At 50.5% G+C, this 15165-nt stretch overlaps 1 protein-coding gene across 1 annotated transcript; it reads left to right on the top strand.

Annotated features, from left to right (window-relative positions):
• Positions 1–3734: 3734 nt before the first annotated feature.
• ETH_00005090 (adenylate cyclase, putative) lies at positions 3735–14159 on the top strand (the record flags this gene model as incomplete). Its single annotated transcript, XM_013372409.1, has 33 exons — positions 3735–3771; positions 4150–4286; positions 4457–4568; positions 4777–4855; positions 4957–5005; positions 5188–5268; positions 5424–5550; positions 5750–5928; positions 6164–6278; positions 6404–6707; positions 6817–6886; positions 6982–7089; positions 7193–7292; positions 7425–7516; positions 7637–7743; positions 7896–8034; positions 8244–8392; positions 8514–8629; positions 8796–8914; positions 9080–9186; positions 9301–9415; positions 9528–9708; positions 9785–9837; positions 9986–10099; positions 10232–10364; positions 10614–10740; positions 10855–10931; positions 11098–11205; positions 11344–11770; positions 11886–13227; positions 13367–13422; positions 13639–13751; positions 13927–14159. 33 exons carry the CDS (start codon positions 3735–3737, stop codon positions 14157–14159), a joined length of 5406 nt encoding a protein of 1801 aa, XP_013227863.1.
• Between the last annotated feature and the right edge of the window lie 1006 nt (positions 14160–15165).

Below are 15165 nucleotides of genomic sequence, written 5' to 3'. Positions count from 1 at the left end.
GCCCTCACGCGGTCCCCCCAATGTATCAATAGCCAACCATCATAAGCTTTATGATGCTGTCCAAGTGAAACTTTGGTGCTCCAGAAGCGTTAAAAACCTGCCTAAAAGTGACTGAAGTGGGATTCGAACCCACGCCCGCGAGGACTGCGGCCTGAACGCAGCGCCTTAGACCACTCGGCCATCCAGCCGAGGGGAACAGCCCCATCACAGTTAGTGACAGCAATTGCGCAGAGAGCTGGATGAGCACCAATATTTTTCTGGTAGATTCTTTTATTGCCATTGAAGCATGCTAATTGGCTTTTTACGACTATTACCGTTGAAGCACTGCTGGCACAGAACTGTGGTGCCGTCAAGCCGATTGTCAAGCGTCTGCTCTGGGTTAAAATATACAAGAAGCAGTTTTATGTAGGTCCTTTTCTACTTTCACGTAGAAAACTTCAGAGTACCCGCCGATGGTTCTACTGATCCCTACAGAAGTGCACATGCTATAGTCGTTGGGACTTCGAGCAATCAAATCCGCATTGCATAGGAAGCTATCTTCGGCGAGTTAATCCCATGTCTTACAACAGCAGCGCATGGTAGCGTAACCCTGTGACGTTTGGCAGTTCCCCTGCGTATGAATACACTGTTTGGAGCTCTCAGTTGGTAGGTGCGAGACGGCGAGGAACAGCCTAGTGATTTCTTTGAACTGCTGCCACTTCGCTAGGTGGAAATTCATGATTTTGGACATAGTCCACAGAGCCTCACTCTGTACGCGAATACTTGCATATTCACGCTTCTGCGTGTCCCGAGGTTGCGCGCACAACACGGCCTAGAAGTTAAAATATTCATAATTCCTGTCAGATACTGCACTGCCTGCTGGAATCTACAGTGGTGATAAGTAGATGAGAATATATTTATAAGTGTGAATCATCATCTTCCTTGTACACATTGACCCTCCTTCCTAGAATATACAAACCAATCGGCTTTTTCTGTCGTTGATATAGAACGCTTGCGGCGTTCCTCTTTAGCACTGCATCCTCCTACGTAGTCAGGCAGCGCATTTCCATCTGTTTGCAAGAAGAGTGAACTGCGCCACAGGCTGGCGGCTTATGTGCTGCTACCGTCATCTGTGCCCTCAAGCCGGCGGCTATGCAGCCGCCACTACAAAATTGCGTATGAACGGCAAGTGTCGAACAAAAGTGACTGAAGTGGGATTCGAACCCACGCCCGCTAGGACTGCGGCCTGAACGCAGCGCCTTAGACCACTCGGCCATCCAGCCAAGAGCCCCGGGGAACTGTCATTGCATCAACAGAATGAATTGTTTACGATCTCTTTCAAAAGTACTGGCAGTCTAACGGCAGGCTATCGCTGGTAGCCGTGGGCACTACCCAGTGCAGCTCGTAAAGCTTTGTCTCTCGGATGATGCAAGATACTGCTAGAGTCCCAGACCTCCACAAGTTCGAAAGAATGTCAACCAAGCCTGACAAAAAAAATACGTTTTGCAATGCTCACGCACCCTAGTTTTGTGACATTCAACAAGGCACGTCAAAAACGTGAGCAGATCAAAACGCAAGAGCTCGCGTAAGAATGCCTTCCCAGGCAGCCAGGCGAGAGGGGGCTGTCAAACAGAAAAGACGCAGTCGTGGTGACAGCGCCTCTAGCGGGTATACGCAAACGTTCTTCAGAGATGTATTGGCGAGCCACTGGTCATCTGTTACTTGCCCACACCCGGCAAGACCAGTGAAGGCGCTTCTTGACTTGGTCCGGCTCTTAGCCATGATGTATTGCCTTAAAAAGTGCTCTGCAGCTCCAACACGCTTTGTCGCAGCTATATGGATATGGCTTGGGCTATAAATACAAAACGCAGCATACAACACAGGATGGACTTCCAGACAGGCATTTGTGCGAGGGGTGCGAATTCGCTCCTGCAGCGGCTGTAGCTTGTTCAAATAAACACAAGCGTCATGCAGCCGCTGAGCTTTTCGGATAATTGAATGCAGCAGCTGCACTTGCAGTCCAAATGAAGAAGGCCTCAGGAGCAGAGAGTCATAGCGACACTGCAGCCGTCGTAAGTCGCAATCTCCCTTGCCCTGAGTAGCGTCTGAAGAATACGGCGGCTGCGAAAAATCTGGAAGCGATGGGGTTTGACCCACATGCACTGCTTCAACGTCTGGAGAGGCAACAACTTGATGTGCTTCACCGTTGGCGGTCCGCGTGTTATCATATGACGAATCTTCTGTCTGGCGTTCAGTTGCAAGGATATTCAGATGGGAAACGAAATGAGGGATTCCAAAAGTATCTCTCGTCGAGCAAGCCGGAAATCGTTGCATACGCGTGCCTGAGCTCTTTGAGTCCTCTGAGAACATCCTCAGACTGTGTTGCGCAGGGCGAGCTTGGAGCCGCCTGCACGAGAGGTGGGGAAAAGCTGTGCTGCAAGGACCAGAACGCAGTCCAACTGCGGCTGCTCTAACTTTCGGATGCTTACTATGCTCATCAAAAGGCTGGTAAGTGTGCTTTGGAGCACTGGCTGGTGCCACAACGGTAACGACGGGAACAGTCCCCACGCAGACACTGGGCTGCCTTCCCCCAAGACAACTTGAGTAGCGACAGCTCACCCCACAACGCGCAGAAGCCGGGCGAATTGCACGGACGATTGAAGGCCGGAGGTAAACAAACTCTGTCATCGCTTCCCAGTGTGGCTTCGTCGCTAGCGAAGGCGAGACCGCCAGCATCGTTGGCGCTGGCTAGCTCTTGCGCCCCGTTATCGGGCTGCAAAAACCAAATAACCTCGAAAAGGATATACGACGTGAAAAGCAGCAGTGTTGTCCACTGAGTATTGCTTCAAGCGTACGCCGCGTCAGTGCGGGCATGCGATGGGGGGCCCCTTACGGCGCTGCTGGTGAGGCGGGCACAGACATCCATCAAAGCATCTTGTGCTCTAAATGGTTTTCTCGTAAAATTCTCATTTTCTAATGTCAAGCAAGAGGCAGATAAGCATCAGACTAAAGCGACCCTGCCAAGGCGGTTGGTGGGCCCGGTGATGCCACGGAACCGCAAAGGGTCCTGTTTCCATGAAAATTGGCCAACATACTTGGGAATCGTAAGAGCTTTATACGAAGTTGCTTCCTGAAGAACGTGGCGCTGTGGAATCAGCAAAATCGGCCAATATTTTTGCATGCGACTTGGGCGGGGCTGCTGTAAGTTGTCATCGAGCGCCTCAACGCTTGCTAGGGAAGCTCCTTGGGTAATGCCGATCAATGGAAGGATTTGTGTTGTGTTGAATGTGCTGAATTATTAACAAAGACATTGAACTGAACGGGTGCAGCTTCATGCTCTGCTGCCACACCCCGCTCAGTGTTCGAGCCACTGGCTCTATCGAGGTCCAGCGACAGCGCAGCTGCAGCGCACGCGGTGATTCACTGTGTAGAGTTGCTGAAAACCAAAGCATCTACGAAAACAGATTCCAGAGTACGTGATAATTTTCTTGTGGAGCCACAACAGACGACCACATGCGTCACTCACCACTGCGCCAGACAGATCGGCCAGCGAAAACAGCTTCGATGTGAATGCGTTGTGGAGACTCTGCGAAACTCAAAGACGGGCAGCAGCTTCACATCAGTAGAGATGAGTTCCATCTAGAGTCGGTGGGGAGATTTTGATCGTGCGACAGGTAAGTCTATCTGACGCTGGCCGGAGGCAAAGCCCTCGCCACAGTGAGGAGATTCGTGTCGCGAAATTACCGATCCACTCCATGGGGAACCGCCTGTATCGAAGAAGTCAAAACGATGGTGAGGCAAAAGGGGGACTGACAGGGCAGACGATCGAACGAATTGAAGTAGACCTCCGGTGCAATTTCCAGGCTTTGCTGTGCTTGTTGCGAGGGTTACTGTTAGAGAATTGGGTAGGCACGTTGCTCTTTTTTCCTCGCGAAGAGCGCGACGGTGCGCTCTCTACACACAGCATCCCCCACGGGGCATCCAGCTGATCTTGTACCAACCTTGTGGCACTAACGGATCTGCTTTCGCACAGTATATTCACTTTTCTCTGCAAGCCGCAAGAGGCTGCTTTGCCTTGCTTAAGTGAAATGGCTGGCAAATAACTCTGCACGAGCCAGCCAGAACTTGGTGTAAGCTGCCAGTGTAATGGTGTGTGTTCGCCTTCAAAAGGAAAGACGCCGGCGTTTGGCCCCGGTGGTCTCCATGAAACTCTCCAGTCTCGCAGTGGATCCAGCGTGAAGCGCCTATCTCGAGCACCAGAGAGGCCACCGGCCATAGAAGACGTGTCAGACTCCCTCGTCTCCGGTGTAAGTTGTCTACCGTTGGACTGAAGTGCGGCATTGACAGCGCATTTTTTCTCTCTCACGACTACACTACTAGCTTTTGCGACGCCTATGGATATGCTTTTGTGTCTTGTTGGTCTTTCCACCTAGAGTGAAACACGCGCTACTAAGTGTCTGCCGTTTCCTCTCATCAGGGCGATGCCGTTTCCCAGGATTGGCGGTGGCTTGCCTTGCGGTGCGAGCGGCGCCTGAATGCATCCATGCAACAGCGGACTGCTAAGCAGGCCAAGATTGCGGACACACTTGGTGAGGTAGACGTGGGCCCGGAGTTTCCAGGGGTAGTAGCACTTCTTTGTGGGAGCCTTTTGCTCTTCAAGTGCATTTCTTGTAGTGCCGATACTGCTGGTAGTTGCGCGGAGATCGTCACTTGTCACTTTCTAGCTTTTATTTCTCTCTACCTTGCATCGCAGAAATGGGCAGCAGAGCGGTTGCTTGTGTTGTCTTGTCCTTCAAGGTCATTCACTGGATGTCCGCCAATTTTCCTGTTTCGTGCCCAGGACAGTGCTGGAAGCAATCGCGGATAAGCGCATCAGGTTTGGCAAACTGCTACATCGGTTGGCCGACAAGGCTGCGTATAGTTGCGCACTTGAGGTTTCGCTGTCCGTGCTATGCGACTGACTGTGGAATGTTACAGGTACTCGGACGACTTCGACGTACAAGTTGAGAAGTTTACTGCTGCAGTTGTAAGTCTCCCTCTGCTGGTTTAGTAACGGGGCCTCTGGCTTGCTTGGTGACCGCAGGTTAAGCGCCGATGTGAACAACACTAGTTATCTTCGTGATACGCAGGATCCGCCTGACGTATGCTTGGGACCTCTGCGCGAGCAGCCATATCTGAGTACCCGCTTGTCACTCTTATTGAGTTCAGGTTTTCTGCGACGCCAGCGGCTTCACAGCTCTCACGGAAGCGCTGGACACACAACCAAACGGAGCGGAGCGCCTTGGCGGTGTAAGCTATGGGACTAAAATGTGCTCATTTTGGACGAAACCAAATAGAAAATATTCCTTCAAGCGATTTCGAAGCTGTTTGGAAAGGCTTGACAGGGTTGTGGTCTCAACCAGGGGTAACTGACGTCCATCACTGTCGGCTTGTGCATCCTTCAGATCATTAATCAGTTTTTTGACAAGATCATTCGCATCGTGCATTTTTGGGGCGGCGACATCATCAAATTCAGTGGCGACGCGCTGACGATTGTTTGGCCAGTTGACGACGAAGACGATGATGATGAATGTGCGGCGGCTGCAAGCTGCTAAACGAATTTGAGCACAGTTTCTGTAGAGAGGTCCTGGGGGGAGGGTACAGTCAGTGCGGTTACTACTTGAACAGAGCAACACGGGGAACTGAATGCTGAGCCATGCGCTCTACGTGGCAGTCGAGATTCTTTGTTGCTCTCATCTGCTTGGAGAGCTTTGCCAGCTGTTGCATTCAGATGAGAAGGATGGTGTGGAGGATAATGAGTATCGTGTCGACGCCAGACAAGCTTGCCTTCTAGCAGCCAAGTGCTGCATGAATCTTCATCAGTCTCTTCACAAATACCCAACAGGCTTTGCGGGGAAAACCTTAACCCTTCACATTGGAGCAGGTTTTGGGCGAGTCACTATTCTCCAGGTCAGTTTTTCACGTGACCCTCTGTGCCGCCGGCCTTGACTCAGTTTTCTCCTCCACGTGAGGATACTGCATGCAGCTCTGTGGGAATCATGCAGATGACTGGTGCAGCTCCACGTTAGGACTAACATGCGGACAAGCCGCTCCACATAACTTGTTTGAGAAAAAATCGAAACTCATTACAATCCGGGAGCCTGTCAGCCCTCGTTCTCACTCCAATTTCTTGGCAACTGTGCAGGTTGGGGGTATCATGGATCGATGGGAGTACGTGGTAGCTGGAGCTCCCTTGGAGGAAATTTCTATCGCGGAGCCGCTAGCCAGCACGGGCGAGTTGCTTTTCGAGCATTTGAGGGGTCCCTGGGCAGCCTTACCACCTTCAGAAGCCTTAGGTTTCCCGCTTTAGGCAAACTGGAGACACCCGTTTTCTGCGAAGACTAGCTCACTGGCTTTTGTGCATTTCTACTGTTGCGTGCCTCAGGCGAAACTGTTGTATCTCCTACCATGGCGGAAGCAATGCATGGCGTTGCTTCGCTGGAGCCGGTAAAAGACTCGCCTCCGGGAAGACAATTCTACCGGTTGTTACCTCACGCTGACGATTTAGTCAAGATTGCAAACGAAAAGCGACGTAGCAGCAACGCCAGCGCTGGGGGAGAGGAGCCAAGAAACAACGTTGAAGAAGAGGAGCTTGAAGCAATTCACAGGGTAGCCGACTGGCACGTGTCGCCACCTCCCCCACTGGCGTCCATTGAAGTTGACGCTGACGATGTAGACTTATTGCGGAGGTACGCGTTGACTTTTTCCCAGTTTGTGAGGCTGCACATTCTCGGCCAGTGTTGTATCTAGTACGGAGCCTTACGTTGATGCGTTTTGAGTCGGGCCAATGGATCGCAGGTACATACCGCCGGCCGTTTTCAGAAGGCTAAAGTCTGGCTGCAACGTATTTTTAAATGAACTGCGAACGGTAAGACTCGTTTTTTCAATATTCTAGTCAGACGCTTTCAATTAACAGCTGCGCCTTTTCCAACTTATTGTCGTGTATTCCTGGATGTGTCGCAGGTCTCTGTCATGTTCATTTGTGTTCGGGGACTGGATGTGTCATCTACAACTGGGAGCCAAATTGCCCACAAGCTCATGAAAATGACCCAAAAGGCAGCCTACACCATGGTGCGCTGGCTACAGGCAATTTAGCTCTGTTGCCGTTCTTGCGATGTGGCGCTCACCGCTGAAAAAATAATGCATTCATGGTGTTGGATCCTCTTTGCCGCAGGAAGGCTCTGTCAATAAATTTCTTGTAGACGACAAGGGCGTTTTGCTGCTCGTTATGTTTGGTCTACCACCGGTGTATCACCTCGACGATCCAGTTAGAGGTGACTGCTGATGTAAAATCCGAGCGCATATCTTTGAGGAAAGACTACAGCATGAGCATGGCAGCAGCCTTCCGTTAGCGACGAACAAATCTGCTTACTTCGTTCACTGTGTTGGCTGGTTTCCTACTTTAGCCATTATGGCAGGCCTGCGCGTGATTGACGGCATGAAGATGTTTGGACTTGATGCCGGGATTGGAATCACCAGCGGTCGTGTATGGTGTGGGGTACGCACGACATTGGTAGAATACTTGTAGACAAAGCTGATACAGTAGCGCTTGGCCATAGGCAACTTCAGCTTCGAAGTACGCAGCAGGTGCATTCACAAGCCACTGCTTGGTGTGCAGACTGTGGGAAATGATTTGCGGAAAGAATACACTGCGTTGGGGGACTTTGTCAACCTAGCTGCGAGGCTCATGGCAAAGGCGGGTCCACGCGAAGTATACGTTGACGCGTGAGCAAGTTGCGCAAAACTTCCCAGAAACGTGTGCAAACTGCTAGTCACCTAATCCAAGCAGCAGACGCCCAAAGTATCATGACAGGGTTGGTCGTCTTGGATATGTGTAATATTCAGTGGATGATTTGTGCTGGTGTTGTGTACAACAGCAACACGTACCGCTCTGCCCAACATGCTATGGAATTTCAACAACTTCCGAGCATGATGGTCAAAGGGAAGGAACATCCCATCGAAGTGTACATGCCCACCGGAGCGCTAATCAACAAGGTCCAAACTGGCCCGGAAATGGTAAAACATTCGATTGCATCTCAAAGACACTGCGTGGTTCTCGCTCGTTAAGGCAGCGAAAGCTTCACCTTTTAGCCGTGGTTCGCCATAGTTAGTAATGAGGATTAGAGGCCCCACTGTAGTTCAAGAGGACCATTCGGTCTGTCTATCTATCGCTTGTTTGAAATTGCATGTGAGCATTTTTGTGTGAATGCGTCGCCTTACAATAGGAGCCGCTTTTGTCTTGGCCTGGTTGGCCTTGTCGGAACCAGTTGAAAAGTATTTTGGAGCCGTCTACAATGTATAAAAAGCAAGGAACAGCTGTTCGACCTCCGTTGGACTACCCAGTCCCATGCGGGCCTATCTTCGCTCATGAATGGTGAGATCGCCTGTAGTCAGCACACACATGGGCGCCGTTTATCAACGGCTCCTGCTCGCGCAACAAAGTGCCCTAGCAACGATGAGTACAACACTTTTATTTTTTGTGCGAGTTGCTTCAGGTATGAGCCGTACATGCCTCAGTTGCAACCTTTATTGGAGGTCGGTGGGGTGATGGTGATCAGAGGAAGGGAAGGCCTGGGAGCGAAAGAGCTTGAAGACTACATTCGCGACTTCGGTGAGGAGCTGTGGTGTGAAGTTGTATACCTTGTTTCGCGTTTAGTAGACGTATATGAATTATTTGCTGAGTGCATGCACGAGATGTGGCGTTCTGACTACACTAGAGCCTATGCGCAGAGCGAAAACATCATGCTTGCATTCAACGAAATGTGGCATCTTTGCAGGCTCTAAAAGGTCGAATCGCCAGATGTTCTGCATCAGCAACATGCCGGACTCACCCAACCTTAATATTGGCAATGTTCCCCTGCTTGCATGGAGAAAACTCTGCACTGAAATGGTTGAAGTGAATTTTGGGGGCTAGGATATTCTCCCTGTAGTTCCGGGATGGCTTCAGTGCAAGGGATTAGTCTCTTGTCTTGTGACCGCCTGCTGGTACATGCTTATGTGATGGGATTCCTAGGCGCGCCATGCTTCCAGCTTTCCTGCAGACTTTTATCTGTTTGCGCAGCGGTGGCGGGTCAGTGACAACCGTGAGAAGAAAGGCTATTCGCGCATCGACCGTGACAACTCAGTTTACGGCCTTACTAAAGAGCTTATACATCCTTCTTTTCATTGGTACCTTCCGTTGTAACTGCTGGTGCTTATACACTTCGCCTTTACAAACATAACTTGCAGTTGAGTTTTAATTCAACGTTTCATCGGAAAGCTTTTGTCTCAAAACCTTCGCAGGCGTCTTGAAGAGATGAAAACAGTTGTACATGGATTGGTTTTGCCCCACGAACTGCCAGAAAACCAGCGCCTTGCGAAGGAACGTCGAAAGTGCATGAAACGACTTAGGAAGCAGGTAGGCCATCATGTGGGGACGTCGCACGTATTGTAGCGGTAATTATATGAAGAAACAGACAAAGGCAGCAGCGGCACAAAGCCGTAGTTGTTTTTGATGGTTTGAACTGCAGGGATACGTGCCGATGTCACCCACGATGGCACTTTTGCACAGGCCAGCGGAGTGGGTTGAAGAGGCTGGGCGTCGGATGACACCCGTGCACGCACTCGTCAAAAACATCGGTGTTGATCTGGGACTTGCAGCAGCTGCTTCAGGCACGTCAGCTCACCCACCGTCACGTCAGTCTATTCCAGGTTACTGTGTTAGGTCACAGGGAAACCCACAAAAGCTTGTTTATGAGTTGGTTGGAATATAATTCTTCGTGCACAGATGAGAGCGAGACGTCAGATAGCGACGAATCAACCCCAAGATATTTGTACGGGGTAGGTTTGGCGAAATTTGCACATAAAACGCCACAAAACGCGTCATTAGCATAGCGTCCCCATTAGTTGAGGTGCGAGGGTTCAATTCTTTCCACTGTTCTTCCTGACATTGCACATGATTACCGCGCCAACTGATTTCCCATTGCAGTCAAGCGGGGAGTCGATTGCCCCAATAATAGCATCTCTTGTCAACGGGTTCTCCCTCTTTGAGAGCTCTATTGTTGTTCTACATGTTCGCACCGGCACTAGTGTCTTTGCTGAGGTACGTTTCCAGCCCATATAAAAGCGCTAGGCATGCTTCTCATCCGCACTGCACATTTTGCAACAACATTTTGTTGTGTTTCTCTCTGTATGGGCAACCCTCTCTGCATGTTTTATTTTTGTTTCAACGTAGATGGACCGAGACAGCTGGAGAGTTGCTCGCCTTGTCGCTCGGGTTTCCTTAGTACGGCGCCAACACCGGCTTGACGATGACATGAGGAATTTGAAGGAGTGGCGGTGTAAACACTCGCGAAAATGCTGGTGGTGTACGTATTCAGACACTGCATTTCTAGTGGTTACTTTGGTTTTTCTTCAGCCCTCGGGACACCAAATTCGTGCATTTTGTATTTCTCTCGGTAGTCCCCGTTACCAGACGCTGCACAGTATTCAGTACATCCAACACTTGGATCCACAACCCCACGAGCAAAGTGGCATCAGGAGTCTCTAAGTTGTACTGGATTGCAAATAGAAGAGGTTCCACGCTGCAGATTATTTTTTCCGACTGCTCTGCACAGGCAAAGGCTACCGCACGGCTACTGTCGTGGATAGCAGCGGGAAAGAGAACCCAGTGCAGTCCACGACTTTGTGCAGACCACTTCCGTCACAATTCTACCAGCCGCTGGTTTTTGTTCTCATCTGCAGGTAATGCATCGAGCTTGTAGAGTCTCCGCCCACTGGCATTGAGCATGCAACGCCTGTTCCATTTGCGGACTACGATTGAGAACTTATGTGCAGCTGTCTGTGTGCGGCTCTCAGTGATACCACAGATAATGTCCCTGAGCAGCAGCAACTTGTGCAAATGGCCAAGGCCAACAACGCCTACATAGAACTACGTAAGTCTTATGGATGGAGAAGCTCACAGTATTAATTTGGCGAACAGCTAAGTTTCCCTGCTTTGCATAGGGCTTTCGTACATTCTTCCTTCTATAGCTTTACGCTCCTCGAATCAATCAGCTGAGTAAGGATGCTGCTTTGCCGAATTGTTGCCGATGTGTACAGGCAAGCTGACTCAAGATGAAACCGCAAGCTTTTTGGCCCACTGCTTGCATATAAACCGCAAGTATTTGTCCTTCGAACTTGTGCACTATGTACATCGGGTCTCTTCGGGTATGTGTCGAAGTTAACGCGGAATTTCCGAGGCGTATAGAAAACGAATATTCCTGCACTCCGGTCCACTTCCAAGGGCATTCTTCGAGGCTGAGGTACTGTGCGCTTCTTGGGGTGTTTCTTTCCTGTGCTTCGCAGGCATCCCGAAGTATATATTTTTGACGGCGAAACAGCTGGTGAAGGACGGGCATGTTGTGCTGAAGGAACGAAAACGCAAGAATCGTGCTGCGACTGAACTGCTAAGAGAGAACACCCTCAGTTTTGAGCTGCGGTACAGACGTTTGTTGCTTCAGCGCATGGGAAAACAATACCAGGACCTTCAGCAAGAGTATGAAACCCCAAGGGGAAAAAGATCAAGAGCGCGTGCGTCCGAACAAGAGGCCTCAACTGAACAGGCAACGTCCGATGATTCCAGTGATGAAGACGATACAGAGGTCCGCTACGTGGACGACGAAGTGATCGTGGCGGTGATTGGACTGTTGAAGACATTAAACCAACAGCGAATTGCGTTGGGCTTGGAGCCAGATGAGGTGTTTATCCCGAACTCCTCTGCGGACGCAGAACAGTAAGCATTGCCGCAGCAGGTTTTCTCGTAAAGCGAAATCACTGTGGAACTGTGTCGAACTTTGTTAGTCTTTAACTCTTGCTGAAGTCCTTGATGTATCCGTGTGAACCTGCAGGGAAGATTGGAGGAAGCAGGCGCAGTACGACGTATTATCCCCTTCTTGCATGCCTCCCGACGCAGCGGCTCTCGAGCTCATGCCACCGCCGGCCTCTGTACTCAGTGCTGTTTCTTTGTCTCTCGACGAGAATGACGATGGCGAGCCTGTGCGCTCTCCCTTCTACTTAGCGGAGTGCTTCCGCAGGCGGCTAGTAGACTGGGGCACGAAGGACACGAATAAACCCAGTGAACAGAACAAAGGCGACCATCGAGACTCAGCGCATGTGCATGAAGAACAACATCCCGCGAGACGTTTTGCCTCAAGGCGTCATGGGCGAAAGACTAATGGTCTTGGAGGAGGTTCTGTGCACTGCCGTGTGGGACTACAGGAGCAACTGGCGCAGGAAGACAGGAGCCGGATTCGTCGAGGCAAGTTGACGGACGCGGAGTTCGCTCTTCTCTGCTTCAGACCTTCTTGGATGCCGCTTGACTTTGACGATCTCGCGGCCCTGCGTAAAAGCCGCAGACGACGTGTAGCCCAAGCAAAACACTTGGAATGGGATAGCGATGCAGAGGAACCAATTGTGAAACAGGGAGACACGGGAGACGGCGGATGGGGAATAAAGCGTTACTGTGAAGCGCGTGTTGTTTCGAATTTGAACTCTCTGCCTTTTGTTCCCCAGCTTGTTGCAACGTGCATGTTCACTGTGGAACGACTCCTGCCGGAGGAGCAGATGATGGCTAAAGTGGCTTCAGTGTTTCCTATAGCGTTTAGACCCACAGAGCTTCGTATGGCATACCCACGGCGTATGCTTTCAAACGAATTCTATGATCTGGTCTACCAGCTCATATGTAAGGACGTTTTGGAAATATGTGAGCCAGCGTCACAAGAGGAACAAGAAGCTTTGAGTCACTTTATCGGGGCTTCTTCAGCGAAGACAACCGCACAGAGCACAGTCACCACAGCTGCGGGCAATCCGACAAAGGCAGCAGACGGCACTGCAGCTGTCTCTGAAAAATCAGGGAACCTTCTCGATGTGCCTGGCGGCGGACGGGCAAGGCACAGCAGCGTGTTAGAAGATACTCCGTTTCCAGGGCTTGGCCCGGGACACGAACGCCGTCCTAGTGTTGTAAAGGCAGGAGGCATTGTGACGCCAGCGAAAGTCGCGGCTGCAGGCAGCGGGAGCGATGCCGCTCAGCAAGACGAGTCCTCAAGTGATTCTAATGCTGCACGGATTCAAAGGGGCTTTGAAGCTGATTTGGCGGCAGGCTGCGCTGCAGGAGCAGCGTGGACCAGTGTTCTTGCAACACCCGAAAGAAAAGAGGTCCACATTCGGTTCACAAGTATAGCTCTGCAGCGGGTGAGTAACGGTAATTACATGGCGCAAAGATTGATTCTAGTCGCTTCCCGGTTCTTTCCTCTGCACCGATTACTTGGTTTCGGTCGTTGTAGGCCAAGATTTTATTTTTTATTGTCCTCTGCGTATCCCTATTGAACAGGTCGTTTCGGACTTGCTGCTTTCTGACGAGCGGAAGTGGCTTACACTTGTGTGCCGGTGAGACATTTTTGAAGCCATTGTAGCTGTGGTGTTTGTTTACTTCTATTAGCTATGGTGTTCATTTTAAGAGCCTGGTTTCATTTAAACTACAGGCATGCAAATCCGGCAAGCATAAAAGCGTCTCGCAGGTAGTGTGATTCGAATTAGCGCACTCGCGGCCCATGTTTACAGTTGTGGGATTAATGCGATGCGTTGCTGCTGTTTGTTCCTAAGCCGCGCGCTGGCTCAACGATTTGTTACTGTTGCTGAGTCCCAAGTTATTGGTAAGGGTCTCGCTGCCTCTTCCTCACAGATTACAGCGGAGAGTGGCTCTATCGCGCAAGAAGGTATGCAAGCGTAGTTGTTCCTTTGGGTGTGAAGACCGAGTTCCACGGCTAGATGTCTAGTTGTGCTTCCTTGACCTATTTGCTTGGCTAATTTTACAGGAGACAGAAATAAAATCTTTCGCCGCATGGCTGGTTCTGACTTCATATTTTGCTGCTTCTGACGTGCTCTGCGCAGAGTCTGAGGCACATGACAGCATTCCAGAGTCGCTGTTACGGGGCGTTTTAGAGGCGGAGAGGGAACAGCATACTCGCGCAGCGGAGCAGAAGCAGAAGTCGTCGCAAATGGAACAAGCAAACGTTGCCGAAGCAGCGACGCTACAGGAACAACATCCAGCAGTTTCCAATTCAGTGGCAGAGAGTGGTGGAGTGGTCGATGCGGGGATGCCAGAAACTGACTTGCAAGCTTAGTCGAAGTTCAAGTGACATACAGTGAATTTTTTACGTTTCACAAGGGGCAGTCTCTTGTTTTTGAAAAGCATTTGCAGGTGTCCGGCTGTTCAGTACTTATTTCTAAATTAGGTAAGCGAAACCGCATCCAAGTTCTGTCCACGCGTCTATCCCAACCTTGTGGGTCTTGTGCCTTGATTCATCCTGTAGCTAGCTTTTCAGTCTGCAGCTAGTTCAGAGCACGGAGCTCTGTCGGCTACTAACCTGAAGCGGAGCCCAAACAGCCAACCAACAGAGTTCACCGCAGCACCAACTTCGATGCAACCGGCTGTTGCGACTGGCAAATTGCCGTAGCGCTACTACACAGGCATTCAACAACCAGAGGAGGGATGTCACTAGCTGCAGCGTGACCCCACCTGCAGCTGATTATCTCCAGCCCATTGAGCATGCTGCTGCCTCCGGCAGAGTTTAACGGGCCTGAATTTCTGTGGCTTTCTCGATCGAGCAACAGTTAACGAGCTAAGAGCGATGCCCTAAATTTACGGAGCATTCGTCTTTCCCAGTATTGAATATCCACAAGGCACGTATCTCAAAAGGGATGTCTTCCACAGCTTTGATTTCAGCATGATGGAGAAAAAAAGAAGTTTCCGCCTTTACAGTGGACCAATTGACGGCAATAGTGTGGCCGCTTGTCGCGTTCTTTACTATTATTTTGGCGCTCCCTGGGCCATAGCAGCTTAGCAGCCTGTAAGCTTGCTCTTTTCCGCTTCTTCGCTAATACTGCGTCTAGTGTTTGGCCTAGGGGAGCTTTTCTGGAGAGGTACATGTGAGGACATCCGAACGAAAAGCTCAGCCCCTCGGGGTCAAGAGATCAGAATTTGGGTTCAATATTGCATGTTTTCCATTCAGTATCACGTCATTTTAGTTTGTAACCCAAAAGTACCGAACTTTTTTCCTTCTGATGGAAGACAATGTCCTCTATATCAAGAAGCGCCTACGCATTTGTACCTGAGGGTTCTTCCGCCTT

Source organism: Eimeria tenella, genomic scaffold, assembly GCF_000499545.2.
Source record: "Eimeria tenella Houghton genomic scaffold, Eth_scaff1, whole genome shotgun sequence".
Lineage (NCBI taxonomy): Eukaryota > Apicomplexa > Conoidasida > Eucoccidiorida > Eimeriidae > Eimeria > Eimeria tenella.
This window is presented reverse-complemented; position numbering and strand designations above follow the sequence as displayed.